Below are 17,515 nucleotides of genomic sequence, written 5' to 3' on the forward strand. Positions count from 1 at the left end.
ATATATATGTATATAAAGCCTTAGATAGTGTGCTTTTATTTTGATAATCACAAAGTAATTCCGCTCTCACACCCGACTCTCCGGCGTTTCTGCGCGCGCGTGTTCGCGAGGGTACATACTGTGTGTGTGCGTTCGATCACGCCACTGGGGATTCCCCCGCGTGACAAAAACAGCTTTGCCTTTCACATGTCAGCTCTTCCCCTTCTCGCCTTTCATTGCTCATATGCTCTCCGCCTGGAGCTCACGCATTTACCGGATATTTAGTCGACGGGTAGTCGTTAGTGTCTCGTTTCACTCGTTTTAAACCCGATACACCATGTTTTCGAAACTTTTTAAAACGCGTTAAATCGGTAAAAAGTGAACGCCTCTTCCTACACAGAGGGCACAGTGTTGTCGGTTAATGGCATGATACGCAGCGGCTCGTTCCTCTGGTTTCACGAAGACGGTGCGGCGGTTATCACAGGTGTCACCGGGCTGTCCGGTCACATCACCGAGCACCGAGCGGCTACAGCGCCCGCAGGAAGCCTTTAAATCCTCGGGGAAGGCGGGAGGGGGAAACCCAGCGAGGCCACCATCATCATCACCACAGCAGCACTACCATGGCGAGCCATGACTGTACTAAAGAACACTTGCCGGAGGATAACCGCACAGACTCAGGCATTGAGTCGTACCGCTCCATAGTGAAGTCGGAGGAGCCCCGGGGGCCGAGCAATGACCTCAGCGGGCCGAGGGACAAGTTCTCCGGCGGGGAGGAATGGCTGGACTCAGCCTACGGTTCCTCGTCTCTCACGGTAGAGAGCTTGTCGGATATAGTGGAGGGCTGCACGATTTCCAGCAGCAACCAGCAAGTACAGAGTTCTGAACTCTCTGAGCAGGAGGAGAACTTGCTTACAACTATTACAGAGGATGGAGACACGTAGGTTTTTAATTGTTATTCATTTAATTTCCATCAAAAATTAAAAATTCTTGCTCATCTTGCTAGAATATTTGCTGAAAGGAATGCTGCTGCACACTGGTGGGTGAATACAAACCTTTTTGCATTTTAACTGTTTCTCTCTTAGAGGTTTCACCAGCTTTTTTGGCACCCGTGATTTTTATCCTCAGTTGATATGGTTGGCAATATCCTACAGTTAGTTTGCAAAGCTCTTTATGATTATCATTTCCATTATCTAGTGATTTGTACATTAATGCCACCACATTCGTTTTAATTGGATCACTGCCTGATATGTAGTGATGGGGATTTATTAGACAATGTACGATTCAAAATGATTTAAAACAAGAAAAAAAGTATATATATTTTTTATAATTGGTGACCTGTAATTAGAGATCCTTTTGTGTATTTGCTCTAAATATTGCACAGAATTTTTTAAAGGTTACCAGAATAGTTGCTGGTTTAATTTTGAGCAGGATAGTAGCTTCTCACCTTTTTTTTTTCTTCTTCTTCTTCTTCTTCTTTGTTTTTTTAAGTCTGCTGTAAGCTGATGAACTTAAAATCGTCATGAATGGCATTTCTACTGCAGCTGGAGTCTGTAAATCACATTAAATTTCAGGCACAGTTTTTCCCATGGCGATACAGGTTTTAAAGGGGATTTCATAAGAGTGTGATACTGCAGACTTTTATAATGAACTTTGTCCTTGTCGCATATGTGACCAGTCTCCATTGAGTTGTCGACTCTCAGTCAGAAAACAGAAGTGAAACAGATAGGTCTGGACTTCCCCCATGCAGCACAGACAAAGCACATGCTGTGAGGTAGCTGTGTGGCCCGCTTTTCATCCAAGAAACTTGTTGATCAGGACAGGACAGTGTGTACGCACGTTTTCATTCCTCACAGGCTTCTTTCTTTCCCCCTTGCTTTTTTTATTTTTTATTTTTTTAACTTTCTTCCCCCTTCCTTCTTCCAGACAGCTAAAAAAAAATCATTGCAACTGAGCGGCTTTTCGCTGCTCTTCATTTCTCAATTTGAGTCAGTGAAACTTTTGCACACAATCTAAACACCTCAACCTCCACACACACACACACACACACAACCTTATCAGCCCATGCAGACCTTCTTGTTTCTTATGTGACCCACTCATCTAGAGTTGCAGCGTCATCAACCAGCAGACCGATTTAATGAATCCTGCAGCCACGACCAGCCGGTGTGATCCTGATGTAGTCACATCACACTGCACAAGTGTTGTTGTGTCTCTGACCTCTTTTCATTTCCGCTTGCTGATTGTTGGGGCCACATGGTTTCATTCTCACACCCTAACTATAGATACCTGGTGGAGGGGGAAAAAAAACACCTGAAACACACCACAGTGCATTGCTTCGACTGACAGAATCATGCAAACACTAATTTTCCCCTGTGGGATTTTTTTTTTAAAGTTCTTATTCATTCAAGTCTTACTCAAACCAGGAAGTCCCTTTCACACAAAGACATTTGCTGACAGGTTTATGTCAGTGCAGCTCCATCAGTCTGCAGACGTAGCTGACATTTAAGCATCACAAAAATGTAATGTGGCTTCTCGTGCAGTATCCTCTCATCTTAACCATTACTGGGGTACTCGAGCGATGGATTAACACTCACAAGCAGCTTTGTATTTTTACATTTATTTTCATTTTCTCTACAGTTTTTGGGAATTTTACATTCCTAGAAATGCACAAGGAATCATGCACTTCGTCACCTGCAGCCTTCCTAATTTACTCACAGTGAGAAATGCCCCACATCTGTTTCCTCATTGCTTCTTCTCAAACAGCCCAAAGATATTTAATTCAGTGGGGGGAAAAAGCCAACTTATATGCTTAATCGGTGTTGATAATAGTAAAGTAGTAATATGTTTTATGTATTTATGGCAGTAACTACAAGAAATGCTTTTTTCCCCTTGTTTTGTGCCAAAAATAAGCGTAAAATATTGTCACCTTTTTAAAATAAACCTTATGCAGGTACTTTATCTTTTTTTTTCTTTGTTTCTCAGTGTCAGTAGCTGCAAACAAAATGTTCAGTTGCATGATTAATCCTTGTAGATTTCAATAACTGATCACTTTAAAAAAGCAGCTGTATTATCGCTACCGCTGCACATTAGTTTTTGAAACGCTGATATTTAAAATTTGTGATTAAATAAAACTGAATTCTTTTCCCCCCCGTTTGGTGTGGGTCTTTTGAAATAAAGTAACCAAATTTACCATTTAACAAATCGATAAATGCCACGTTGTTTACTACTTTGTATAATTAGACATGCGGCACTGTAAGTGTTCAAAGCTGAGTGTACAGCGAGACGTCGTGGGAACTTTTGATCCCACTCTGTCTGCGTCTGAAGCAGCCCGCGGCATCCAGCTTTGGGCTAAATGACATTTACTCTGAAAGCAGAACGTCTCGCTGCTAAACTAACAGAGAAGTAACTGCTGCGGCGAATCGTGCAGCAGTAAAACATCAACGCTTCAAGCCCGTAAGATAAAACCTGATGTCCGCAGAATTTGGACTCAGCAGTGAGTTTAAAGAACTTGAAGCCTCAAACTTTGATTTTAATCTGTTAAGATCCCTTTTCCAGATGGGGCCCTCGCTATGTTGCTGTTGAGTCTAAATTAAGCACTAATGCTCAGTTCCATTTCCTGCTTTGCGCACACATTTGTTTGCTACAACTTCCCACTGTGTTTTTTTTGGGTGGCGTGCTTTTTGTTTTGTTTTGTCTCTTGCTGTAAGCGTTTAAACTGAAGCCTGTGCGATTATATCTGCTCACAGATGTTTGATTTTTTTTTTTTTTTTTTAAAACCACCAGCACCTTGCTGTGCTGTCTAGAATTTTTTTGTATTGCTCAATACCCCAACGACTCAGTCTTGCCATTCAGCCCACTAAGTGTTACATTTCGAGGTAGTCTCTTGAAATGAATACCGAGGAAAATTGTTAGGCAACATTTGTTGAAATTCACAGCGCTGCTTTTTTTTGTTTTTGAGGGGGGGTAAGTTGCTCAATTTGAGATAAAGTAGGGCTGCAGATTTTTCCAGGCGTAACGGTTAATGTTCATCTTCTCTTTTTCTTTCTCACTCCCGTAGAATCCTGCACTTAGCAATTATCCACGAAATATCACCACTTGCTAAGGAGTTGATACAGATATTCCCAACAGAAGTCCTGGACATCCAAAATAATTTATATCAGGTAGGTACAACAGGTCCTACAAGTTGCTTCTGCTGGAATTTTTTAATCCACAAATACTTCCTCATCTGCACCTTGATTGTGGAAGCGGTGGCTTTATTTATATCTCTGTACTTCCAGAGAACTCTTGTTCCTCTTTATTTGCAGTCCGTCCTCACTCGGGACGTCACTGTGGGTGGTTCCAGTGTTAACTCATAAGGGACTTTGAATGGAAACTCCCCTCCTCTACTTCATGTAGAAATAGAACCACAGGGAGCTGTGGAGTGTATCCTTGTGTGGATGTGGGTGGAGGAGTTGTTCCAGTCCTTCAAGAAGTCCGACCAGAGACTTAACTTGAACTTGCAGAACTGTCAAAAGGAAACATATGAAGTTGAGACTCAGCACTTCATGTAGTGACTCAGTTAGCTCTGTGCTGGGCTCTTTTGGTTTCCTAATTTCCTCTTAGTAGTCATTCTAAGATTTCACATTTGGACACATTACCAAGAAGAAATTTGTTTGCAACCCAGAGGGTTTAAAATAAAAATGCATCTTCATTTCTGAAGGAAAAGGAAAACAAATGGATTAGGGATTTTTGCCATATTTTAACACGTGGTCCTGTGAGTACAGTCTCGCAGCAAAATTCTGATAACAAAAAAAATTGCAAAACACATAAAAAAAAAAGGGAGGGAGAGACAGCACTATCATACTCTACACCTACAGCAGTCTCAGTAAACCACAGTGCAGAGTAACCGCATCACTTGTTGTGGATTAAAGATAAAACTCAATTTCTCGGAAAGGGTTTTCCTCACTTGTACCTGAATGCAGCAGGTACAGGCCTGCGCTCTGGGGATTTTCAAAGGGAACTATTAGACTTTTACCTATTTCCTCTCATATTTATACCACTTCAGTAATGGGTGCTCACATTAAACATGGCAAAAGTTTGGTATAATGAGGTCGGCAATCTCAATGAGCCGAAATTTTAGTGAAGCTTTGGATTACTCTAACGCTCAGAATCATCATTCATGCTAAGCTACTCTACTAGAGTCCAAAAATAATAATGAGGAGTTAGAAATGAGGATAAGAGCATTCTTGGAAATACAGGGAAGCTGCAGCTGTGAAGGAGAAGTGACAGGGTATAAGGACAACAGCTGAAGAAATGTATAAGACCACCATCAACCTGTTATTGTCAGTGTGTTTGATGAATCAATGGACAGCTAGTATTTTTTTTGTGTGTCTTTGCTTAATATCAACTCAACATTTTAGTAGATTATTTAACATCTCAACTTAAATATGAACTTCTGCCGTGTTTTTGTTTATATTGACCAGAGACACACAGGTAAAGTTTTTGTTTTGTTCCTCAGAGCCCTTTGCACCTCGCCACCTACCTAAACCTGAGAGAGGTGGTGCAGTGTCTGATGGAAAAACAGGTCAGCATAGAGCTGCAGGACCAGGACGGGAACACGGCGCTCCACGTGGCCTGCCAGCACGGGCAGTTAGAGTGTGCAACCGAGATGACCAAAGACGTTTCTCCCAGCAAGTTGGCTCCGGTCCTCGAGACCCAGAACTGGAGAGGTGAGGGGAAAACAGTCATGGCTGCTACTAAATCTGTTTATGCGAGTTTTTATGCATTAAAGTCAAAAGTTGTTTTTGTTTTACATTTTAATGTCGCAGAAATATTTAACTAGCTTGTCTTTCCCTGATGTCCTCCTAAAAGATACATGAGGATTTTCTTGGACAGTAGCAGAAGAAATAACGCCCACTTTTAGCATTGATGTAGAACATGTTTTGTGTTGTATCGATACAGTGTTGGTCTGTATTCTGCTTGAAGTTTGTAAAAACTGTTTGACCTAAAAGTGAGCTCCACATTGCAGATTTCAGACAACATTTGTAATTTCAGGTCTTGGCTGTCTTCACTTGGCTGCACTGAACAGGCAACATGAAATTATGAAGCTCCTGATCAAAAAGGGCGCAGATCTGAATATACAGGTTAGTCTGTGGATTCCCCCCCCCCCAAGTCAATGCACCATATGAGCTGTATTTGTGTAATTAAGTTTTGCATAAAGGCAGAATTCACACTAAACAGAAAGCCTTTTTTGCACTCGTGTAATTCAGCCTGAAATGATCACAAACAGTGCAGCTCCATTTGCAGACTTCAACTCATAACACTGAAAAGGAAAAGGTTGAAGGACCGGATGAAGAGTTTGTTTTTGTGGAAGCAAAGCTGCAGTCTTTATTTATTTTTTTCCCCTAAGAGGGCTTTCCATACTTGTTTAATCCAGTCATATGTCTGCATTTATAATCACATACGTCCTGTTTAAACTGTGTTTACCACATCGGGACCTTATGTTGTGTTCCTATCATAAATCAGCTGCATCTGTGCAATGCTGATAGTGATATGAGCTGAGCTCGGGGCTTCCTGCAGGATTCAGTGAGACATAATTAGATTTGAGATATGATTAGGTCAGACTAGCCGGCCGCTCTTAACTTTCTATTGATGGTAGGGAACGTGGCAGTCCCGAAACCACCCCAGACATTCCTCTTAGTTTAAATCAGTGGCCTAACATATCAGTCTGCCTCACGTCCAATGTATTGAATTATTCATTATTCTAATTAGAATGTACTTTGACCTTTTTACTAGCTGATTTCAAGAATGTGGAATTGCAAAAATAAAACTGTGAAACTGTTTAAATTTCATAATGAATTTCTGCCCTTTTTGTGGAATTTCTCATCGCTTTTCTTCGTCCGCTCCCCTCGTAGGAAGGAACCAGCGGCAAAACGCCTCTTCACCTCGCTGTGGAGCTGCATGACATCACATCTGTGAAGCTGCTGCTCGGCAGCCGAGCCAACGTAGACGCTGCAATGTTTAATGGCTGCACGCCCCTGCATCTTGCGGTGGGGAGACAGGACGCCACCATCGCCACCATCCTCTGTCAGAATGGCGCCGACAAAATGCTGCGAAACATGGAGGACGAGACGGCGTTGGACTTGGCTGACGGCAATGATGATGTAAGCAAATATTAAGGGTTGAAATGCACTGTTGTACATATTTTAAATAATAAGACTTAAATCCTGTTTAAAAAAAAAACCCACAAAACAAAACCAGCAATATGTATGTTTTGCAGACTTTCAGTGGTAACTGTGCACTAACTCAACGCACAAACCTAATCTGTCAAGCCTCCTCCTACTGTCTGACTGAACTCATTCTTCGTTTACTCTTTAAGTGGTTTAACATCACTAAGCTACCAGTTCAGAATAACCTACCAAAGCATACAAGCAGGGGACCTGGTACTCTTTTAAAAAGCAGAGTAGTCACAGCAGAAGTGGATTTGGTTCATTTGTTTTCATTTATTTTACTCTAGTTTGTATGAAGCTCACAGACAAACACTATTCATGGTTTCAATTTTGACCTCTTGTGCTCTAAATGCTCTGCTTAGTTCTGGGTTTCCTAGAAAGACATTTAGATAAGGGATAAGTCATCTGTACGGCAGCGCTTGTATAAATGCTGTTCTCTGGTATTTTTTTTTCTAATCATTATTTAAGGATCAGTAAAGTTTGACCTGCTTCTTGTTCTTGTCTTTCAGATTCTGGCTCTATTTCCTTTTGATGACATCCAGATCTCTGGAAGGTCGTTGGTTCGCGTGAAGTTTTGAGCTGAGTCACGGGCTGAACAACAGTCCTCTAATTGTCTGGAGCCTCACTGCAGCTCATATAAATAAAAAATTTAAAAACCTATATTTTGAGCTAACATTGTTGATTAGTATACATATGCTTAGACAAGTATGTGCACAGTATAAATCTCACTTCGCTCTGATTAAACAGAGTAGTACCGCTTAATTGAAAGATTTTACAAGCTTGGTTATTTTGCTTCTTTCTGCATGCCTCTGGAGATGGTTGTACTCAGCTGTAAAACCCCACCTCACTGTGAGTACCAGACTGTCTCTAAACCTGTTCAGTGCCCACAAAAAAAAAATCTACCTCTTTATCATTTTGACCTGGTTTCAGTGGCTACAAATAGAGTATGCAAAATGCATAGTTTCGGTTTCTCAAACTTTATCAGTGACTTTGCATTGAAATTGAAGTAAGTTTTAATTTTTTAAATTTTGTTTTTAACTCTGAAAATGTGGCCTTTCACTGTAGTGCATAAAAGAGATTTTTGGAAGAATGCAATCAGAGGTGTGAACAGATATTTAAAAAAATGTAAATCCTGCAAAAAACAAACTATTCTCATCTCTGCTTTTGCTAAAAAAAAAAAAAAAAAAGTGACAAGTGGTTAAAAATGTAATGTATATAACAGGAAATGCAGCTTGATCTTTTTGATTTGTAGTTTTGTTTTTTGCTTGAAATAGTGAAACTATTTATCTCAACCTAGCTTTCATCAGCAGAAACTGTTCTTTGTGTAATTACACTGGCCTGTCTAGTTAAGAGTTCATTTATTTTGTAATAAAAAGACAGGAAATTCATGAATGTTGTGTCTTTTTTAATTGCAAAAACAGTCATGGTAAAGGACGTGTTTAATTTTGAAGGTTTTACATATCAGAACATAATAAAAAAAATAATCAGATCTTAAAATTAGCTGAATACAGCTTCAGATAAACTACAAAATGTGGCACGGTTTCATTATTTATGTGTGGAAAAACTAAGTACAGTCTGACGTCTTTAGGAACTAAATAGATAAACAGCAGCCAATCAAGTAGCACGGGCAAGTGTAAGCATCTCTATGAAAATAGAAGCTTTGGTAATTTGCTGCTCTGAAACTTTAGGGTGTGTGTTAACATGATGACAGAGGAGGACAAATCTGGGAAGGATTATACAGCCATTTCTTCACAACTGTGCAGACCAACTGTCAAGCACAGTGGTGGAGGAGTCATGATTTGAGTTTGTTTTGCACTCACTGAGTCACTTGTAAAATCCTCTGTTTACCAAAGTATTCTAGAGCCGAACATGACACCATCTTTTCAGCGGTTAAAGCTTATTCAGGACAATGATCGCAAGCGCAGCAGCAAATCTACAACAGAAAAGAATCAAGGGAGTGCAATGGCTGAGTCAAAGTCCAGACCTGAACCTGCCAAATGCCTAGGCGGGGCCTAAACGAATCCCCACAGACCTCCTGAGGCAACGTTGTAAAAAGGGAGAGGCAAAATTCCTCCGTAACGATGTGAGCGGGTGATAGTGAAATAGAAACAAAAATGCTTCTACAAGTTATGGAATCATGGAGAATACCGAATACCGAATTTCTCACATGCTGCCAGTATGCCACGTGTTGCTGTTCATCTGAGGCTGTTTACCTAATTTAAAACCTGATTAAAAACTGGATTTTTTTAATCTCCTCATATGTAAAACCGTAGAATTGAAAGAGGGTGTCCTATCTTACTCAAGCATGCATCTCTATCTAATGTGTGCACGTGCACAAGCCTGACACGGTTTACCAACGGTCTTACATGTGCAATTCCAAGTTGTTGAAAGCCTCAAAAGAAGGTGTTTCAAATACGCACAGAGACAGGTGATACAGATATATTTTAGCTTCCACTTAAATGAAAGTAAAGATGAGATGATTAAATGTTATGTTGTACAGGAATGCTCCTAACAGCAAAAAATCAGCTGACTGGAAACATGGTTTATTTTTGTTTTCCTGTAAGTGGCTTCTTCCTTGTGGGTCTTACAGTACAATGACCGGTGGAACTGTGGAAATTCCAGTTGGTTGGATTTCTATTATAAACACATTACCCACCGCAGAACAGGTTCACTTCATGTTCATACAGGTATATTGACCTGACTAACTACCTGGCAATTACAAAATTACTTTCCTTTGACCAGGTAAACATGACAGCAGAAGCAGTAGCTGCAGATTTGTCTTTATCTATTTCCTGGTCAAATTAGCTGTACGGTTGCAAAGCACAACTCAAGTTTTATATTGAATATAACAGTTAATTTTATGGGATTTTCTCATCTTTCATTATCACATGTGCACAAACAAAACTTATGGCAACAGCTACCAAACCGACAAACCTCTGTGGTCAGTAGCTAGAACAGAGTTATGAAACTATACCCGTCTACTTCTCCATTCAAGTGTAATCTGGAAAACTGATACTGTTGTGTTATGTACAGTAAAGACCATGCTAGTGCTGCAAAAGGCTTTAAAAATGGTGTGTTCAAGTCATGGATTCCGCTCTGTGCGATCCTTCTCAATCAACATCTATGATGATAGTATGCGTAATACACTCAGCAGGTCAATTATCTCATCAGGTCTGACTAATACTCCTGGAAATAACATTTCTTTCTAATGGAATGCCGGAATTTCCATTCTTGCAGACATCCACCTACGTGGACATAGCCTACGTGGGATATTATTCAGATAAATATATCAGCTGCTATTATGTGATATCTTGAAATATGGTTTCGCTGTAATATCTTGGTTTAGTTAATGATTAGCTGCTGTATTGAATTTGTTTTTATGACGGAATGTCTCTCTTCACTTTTGCAGTCAGAAGGAAACAAAGACGAGACAAACGTTGGAGGAATTACTACTGAGGTGTAGTGGAACGAGGGCACACATTCCCCTGCGTGAAAATAAAAGGAATTCCTTACTGGTGACCTGTTTTAGAAGTGAGTCAGGGGTACGGCAGGCACTGTGGCGTCGTTGAAGAAGCAGCTCAGATGTGTTTATCAGCAACAATGACAGCAGCCTATTTAGATGCTCACTCACTGGCATGAAGGAAGTGCTTTACTGTGCACGTGTTTATGATGTAGGATTCATTTGAAATGCCTCGTGCATAAGGCTTTCCAGCACAGCTTAACCTTCTTCAGAGATGCATAGAGTGGATGTCTTGGTTGTCTGGGCCTTGTTTACTGTCTTTTATACTGGAACTCTTCAAAAACTATATATATCTTTACATTTTAATCATTTTTTCTTATATATACATATAAAAACGGTATGTCACGTCTTATATGCGATGCTTCATGTTTCCAAGAAACGGCAGAAATGAGTCATTACATGTAAAGAAGAGAAGATCTGTTTGCTGCTTTTGCATTTATTTGTATTTACTTACATATCAATAAAAATAAGGAATGTCATCCAGACAGTCATCTCTATGAGCAGGGGGGGAAAGCCAAATTAAGAAACAAAACAACAGCTTAAAAGTTTAGACTATGAAGATTTTCAGACACTGAGCAGTGGGAAGCACTGGCATCAAAGTAAAGACCTGTATCTTTACATTTTAATCTTTTTTCCCCCTGTTTGTTTGTTTGATTCATTTTCAAAGATCTGAATCTTTGGATTGTTAATTTATGCATTTACATTTACACCACAAATATGATATGTTTTGGTCCAAATTTAGGTATTTCTTTAACTAGAGCAGATAATTATTTCAGGCTCATGTGCCGTCTTATAGATATGGTATATTTATACTTTAAAATGTGACAAATAGTATGTATGTTAAGCTTTAAAATGAATAACACGGAGTATAGAGTAGAATAGTTCCAAACTATAGCTTCCTTCCACCATCTGGTGTAAAATCTTGGCCCAAAGAAGATTTCAATATTAGATTGGTTGAGAAACTTGTGCTACTGTTGGCCAAAGAGGAGAGGGGGAAAGAAAGGCAAGAGTGTGGAAGTGAGTTTAATTACTTCTGGAGTTAACCATCCAAAGCAAAGGACAATGCACAAGAGAAGTGCAGGAGAGAGTGCAAGCAAGGTGGAGTGAGTGTAAATGAGTGTCAGGGCTGAGGATTGGCTCAGGATAAGTGTCAGCAGCAATAGTATGAAAGTTTACAAGACGATGGTGTAGACAGCAGCACTGATAAAAAGAAGGCTGAGCTGGAAGTGGCAGAGCTGAAGATGGGTGTAACCAGGATGGACAGGATTAGAAATGAGTAGATCAGACTGACAGCTTAGGTTGGGCCTTTTGGAGACAAAGAGAGGCGAGGCTCAGGTGGTTTGGACATGTGCGCAGGAGAGATGGTGGATATACTGGACAAAAGATCACCATGGTGAAAATTCATGGCATTCCAATCACAATAGTTGATCACAGGGCTATGGTGGGCCCACTCAGTGCCCTGTTGTCTGTGCACGTCATAGCCCAACAGCTCTGCAGTTCCTCCTCCACACCGACAGGGGTCAGGGCCGCCGGGAGGGCGCCGTTATCTCTCGCCAGCATCCTGTGGTGATGCTGCTGAGTAAAGAGGAGGTGGCCTTTCCTGCTAAAGTGAACACATCGGCTATTGAGGAAAAGTCGAAGACCTCTGATCTAAAGGCGACTAGCCTGAAAGAAAACAGCATCTCACTATTTAGTCATTTTTCACCTGGCGGACCCACGGGGCTTCATGGTGTGTCACAGCGGGGACGCTTGAGTCTGTCGGCGTGTGTGCTACGCCGGGTGTCGGCCACGGAGTGCAGGGAAAATGCCTTCTTTCTCACGGAGGTAATCTTTTTCAGACAGAAGTGTAGCTAACTGGGAAAATGTGTCACGCTGAAGATGAGTTTGAGGTATGGGCTCATTCAGCTCACGGTGAACCTTTCTGTGATGCAGCCTTACGGGGGCAGATTTTTGAAGCTGTAAGCAGCCTACGGAACTGGTATTAGCTTACACTAATTTAGCAACTAACGGTCCGACCTAAACACCCTTTCGTTTGCCAGCCTTTACCATAAATGGGTTAATTTAGTTTTATAGCGAGCGAGAGAGAGAGAGTCCGCTTTTTCTGTACAGTCTACGGCCGTTTGATAGTGGGCGTGTCTGTCTGCAGGCAAATATGTTGAAATATGTTTCATATCTAAGTCAGTTTACTGCAACTAGCCCAAGAGTGTGCATTCATTAAAGGTTTAATAAATGGTTCCAACACCTATGGAAAAATACCTAATACTGGTACAAGTATTGGTGTTTTTCCACTCTACACTTTCTACATCTACCCCACCAGCCTTTTTTTTTTTTTTTTTTTTTAGCAACTTGGGAGAAACAGTTCCGTTATTGTAATGAAGACCTGTTGCTCCAGTTTTAGTGGTACATATATGTGCACACGTCAATCTAAACAAGTGCTCATTTTCTCTGTTTGTGTGTCTATGGCGTAGCAGCATGTAGGATGGCTTGTCTGGTGCAGTGCATTCCTTCATGTAATAAGCTTCTTGTTCAGGGCCCAGGTCTCCCTGCAGTAGGCTATTGGCTGACCAGGGCGCTGCAGAGTCCCAACACAAAGAGGCTCTGTGTTAGCCGGGCTCACAGGCCCCCACAGGAGGAGGCCCTGCCTCACTCCAAATGGGATACATCTCAGTGCTGTTGTCGGCAAGGAACACACCTTTTCACAGGAAGCCTGAGTTTCACCACAGGTGTCCTTTAGTCATTAGTAACACTTAAGCTGTTTGTGGGAATGGGTGATGAAGAACATCTGATGTCTTCACGGCTCAGTTAGCAAGTTGGTTGTTTTAACTGATTCCATCAGCTCATTTCATCATCCAGTGCTCTTATGCTGTAGCCACAACCAGACTACACTATGCTTGATGCTTTATTATTATGTTATTAGCTTGGAAAAAAGTTTTAAGGTGGGATTTATGGCTCTGGAGGAGGTTTTCTGAAAAAACTGCCCTATTTATTTTTTTAAAAAATGTTTTAACATGCTACAAACTGCATTTAAAAGATAGCAAGTTAAGTTTATAACTATTTTCAAGAGAAAGCTGCTTTTTTACAGGATGCTACAGAGTTAAATGCACAGAGAGTGGTAAGTTGCCCCATAGTTTTGGAGCTCAGGTCTGGAAGGAAGGCAGAATCCCCCTTAGTTTCAGAGAAAGGGAGATATTTGAGGACTTGATAACCCAGTTTGGAGAATAAGGGTGTAGTGGTTCCGTCATATAGGTGGATCTGTAAATAGACAGATCCACCTACAGACAGACAGATCAGGGAAAGATAATTAATTAAAGATATTGTGAAGATGCATAATGTGATGGTGTTTTCTTCTGCAGTATTCGTCAGTTTAATCAAACCTTCACCCAAACTGTGATTGGGGACAAGGTCACATATGTCATTTTACGGGCATGTTTTCATTTTTACCAAGAATCGCTACTCCGTGTAGAGGATTGATTAGATTTTAATGAAAGTGCATGAAAATTGAATAACCATTGCAATGCTCACAAATTAGCTTTAATTTTAGATGCTTAAATGAGCAGACATAAACAACATTTGTGTATTGTTCATTTAATATTTATCATCAGCCTTGTTAAAATAGAAAGTAATGTAAGCTGTCTTGTTTATGTGTATAAGCTGTAATCACCAGCAGACTCTCATTGATATTGTTTCTGTTATGTAGCCTGATTGGTAGTTTTGTGTCACCCTGTAGGATTTGGCCTGCACTCGTGTTGCTCCTGTTCCCTTCCGCTGTGACTGCAGAAGAGCCTTCGCTGCTGGATGGCTGGCACGATGTCTGGCTCTTCCGCTTTCTCGTCAACATGCTGGGATACTCAACCATTATCATCCCTGGCTACCTCCTCATTAGCTATTTCAAGCGCACCAATTATGCAGAAACAGGTTCGGGTTTTGAGAGAATTTTACTGTCTTATTTTTAAATGCACGAAAGCTGCTGATCTAAAACTCCTTGGGCTTTTGTCTTTCTCACGTTTATTTAGGGAGTGGGTTTTGCTTTCCTCTCATAAAGACCTGCGTGTTTGGAAACGAGGCCAAGACCAGCTTGTTGGATGACACGTCTGCAGCAAGCAGGAATGAGGCTGATTCGGGTTCAACACTCAAACAGGCGTTAAAGTTAATCTTTTGCGCTGCCGGACTTCAGGTATCCTCCCCCAAAACCTTCAGTCATTAATTGCATATGCTAATGCTACCACATTATGTCCTATTTCTGAGGACCCAATGTTTGGAGGTTGAAGTATGCCACTGTTTGTCGATACTGTATTTAGAGCAACATCCAGCACAGTGCAGTACAGCAATAAAGGTACTGATCCATGCAGACAAATTAGTTATTTACAAGATTTGTTCAAGGAGTGAAGGTTGTATAATTCTTTTTTTTTTTTTTTTAAAGGCGGCATGATGGTAACGTCGTCACAGATCAGTCGTACTGGATACTTTGTTCTCTTCCTTCATTGATAACAGAGCTCACTACAGGCAGACCGGACATCCTCAGATTAAAGCAGATCGCAAACACGCCACACCTGCTGGACCATAAATTTCACTTGTGTTGAATTAAACTGGCGACCGGGGATGGCTGCTTAGGGTGTGCCCGCCTCTCACCCAGCGATAGCTCAGATAGGCTCTCCTCTTTGTTTAAAAACAGAGTGACCGTAAGCCCACTCCAGTGTTGTCTGAGTGACTTTAAAACAACACTGGAGTGGCTTTGGGATAACTCTTGAGTGGCACAGTTGAACCCCCTTCTCAAACAGAAACATACATCGCTGGTGAGATCTCAAATTTCTGACACTCATCTTCCATTGTGATAGCGCTTTAGATACTCTGCAGTCAAGAATGGCAAAACATTTCCAAAAACGAGGTGTACAAAACTTCAAAGCTTCAGCTAAGTACTCAGTAAAGGGCCTGAATACTTCCGCTTTCCTTTCAATATACAGGCAATGAGTTTATAATAGGGGAAATGATGGATTTAATTCAGCCATTGACAGTAACACGGTTAAATGCAAAAAGAGTAAAGGGTTTGAGTAGTAGTAGTGTGATTCCTGCTTTTAATACTACAGTGGCAGAAACTGGGGTCAGAATTCACACCACCTGAAATAACTCTTTTAACGCTCTTATTTGATAAAGTGATTTAACTCAGTGTTAAGAATAAACTTCTTTTCTTATCTTAGGTTTCATATTTGACATGGGGAGTCCTCCAGGAGAGGGTGATGACTCGTTCTTACGGAGCCGCAACTACAGATCAGGAGGGAGAGAAATTTAAGGACTCGCAGTTCTTGGTCTTCATGAACCGTATCCTTGCTCTGACTGTGTCAGGCATCTGGTGCGTCATGTTCAAGCAGCCTCGCCATGGAGCACCCATGTACAAGTACTCCTTCGCCTCGCTCTCCAACATCCTGAGCAGTTGGTGCCAGTACGAGGCCCTCAAGTTCATCAGTTTCCCCACTCAAGTCCTGGCCAAGGCCTCCAAAGTCATTCCTGTCATGCTCATGGGCAAGATCGTGTCCCATAAAAGCTACGAATACTGGGAGTACTTCACTGCTGTGCTGATCTCGGTTGGCGTCAGCATGTTTTTGCTCTCAAGCACAACCGACAAACATCCATCCACCGTCACCACTTTCAGCGGGGTCATCATCCTCATCGGCTACATCGTCTTCGACAGCTTTACCTCCAACTGGCAGGACAACCTGTTCAAGTACAAAATGTCATCAGTGCAGATGATGTTTGGAGTCAACCTGTTCTCCTGCCTCTTCACCGTCGGGTCGCTGCTGGAGCAGGGTGCCTTCTTTGAGTCGTTGGGTTTCATGACCCGCCACTCCGAGTTTGCCTTTCATGCCGTGCTGCTGTCCGTGTGCTCGGCATGCGGTCAGCTCTTCATCTTTTACACTATCAGCCAGTTTGGTGCTGCCGTCTTCACCATCATTATGACCTTACGGCAAGCTTTCGCCATTCTTCTCTCGTGTTTCCTTTACGGTCACACTGTTACCTTAGTAGGTGGCTTTGGTGTCGTTGTAGTGTTCCTGGCACTTTTCCTACGGGTGTATGCACGTAGCCGTATGAAGTCAGGTCGGCGGGGAGCGCAGCCACTTGCACAGAAGGTGTAGCGCTCCAAACTGGGAACTAAGACCACGTTTTCTGTGGTGCTATTTGTCTATTTGTGTGCATCTTTCTTTCTTTTATTAATTGTTTTTTACCGTTCAGTTCTTTTTAATTTTATTTTTATTAGCAATGGTACAGAAAGGGATTCTGCAGTTTTTACTCTTACACCAAGGTACCCCCAAGGGGTTCATGTGATTCGTTAGGTCAGAGAAGTTTTGAGTGCCTGCAAACTGCCTCTTCAGCTCTTTGTTATCTTTTTTTTTTTCCTTAAACCTCCATACGTTGCCCATGCATCCAGTTTAGGGTTTCTATGACCATGGAAAATGTACGAGTTTAATAGCTAGGCATTATTTCCCAAGCGTTACTGATATTGTCCCTTATTTAACTTTATCCAGGCTAATGGATAGCCAGATGTTTATCTATCAACCTATTGTGTTGGAGAGCAGGGGTCTTTATGTGGCTTAAGATGGTGTCAAAACATTTGCATACATTTTAGTTTAATTTAAAATATATTAACATGTCACATAGGCTAGCATCAGTTAGGGTTCAGGTAGACAAAATTCTGGGTCATAATGAAAGAATCAGATGCTGCTGTGGGTTGTTTTAGAATTTTTTTTCCACACTATGTTTTACTTAATGTTTTGAACTTTGGGTAAAAAAAAATGTGTGTGTGTGTGTGTGTGTGTGT

General features: G+C 41.3%; 2 protein-coding genes across 2 annotated transcripts; both read left to right on the forward strand.

Moving 5' to 3' along the window:
• The first annotated feature begins 76 nt into the window (after window positions 1-76).
• Window positions 77-8,343, forward strand: nfkbie (nuclear factor of kappa light polypeptide gene enhancer in B-cells inhibitor, epsilon). The gene is made up of 6 exons (XM_005731110.1): window positions 77-916; window positions 4,034-4,136; window positions 5,474-5,684; window positions 6,010-6,098; window positions 6,870-7,118; window positions 7,694-8,343. The coding sequence occupies exons 1-6, from the start codon at window positions 600-602 to the stop codon at window positions 7,760-7,762; spliced, it is 1,038 nt and encodes a 345-aa protein (XP_005731167.1). The 5' UTR covers window positions 77-599; the 3' UTR covers window positions 7,763-8,343.
• A 3,885-nt stretch (window positions 8,344-12,228) lies between these two features.
• slc35b2 (solute carrier family 35 member B2) lies at window positions 12,229-17,504 on the forward strand. The gene is made up of 4 exons (XM_005731112.2): window positions 12,229-12,528; window positions 14,432-14,619; window positions 14,718-14,878; window positions 15,900-17,504. Exons 1-4 carry the CDS (start codon window positions 12,509-12,511, stop codon window positions 16,830-16,832), a joined length of 1,302 nt encoding a protein of 433 aa, XP_005731169.1. The 5' UTR covers window positions 12,229-12,508; the 3' UTR covers window positions 16,833-17,504.
• Window positions 17,505-17,515: the final 11 nt, after the last annotated feature.

The sequence above is a fragment of the Pundamilia nyererei genome, unplaced genomic scaffold (genome assembly GCF_000239375.1).
Source record: "Pundamilia nyererei isolate P.nyererei 1_Seehausen unplaced genomic scaffold, PunNye1.0 scaffold00041, whole genome shotgun sequence".
Taxonomy (NCBI): Eukaryota; Metazoa; Chordata; class Actinopteri; order Cichliformes; family Cichlidae; genus Pundamilia; species Pundamilia nyererei.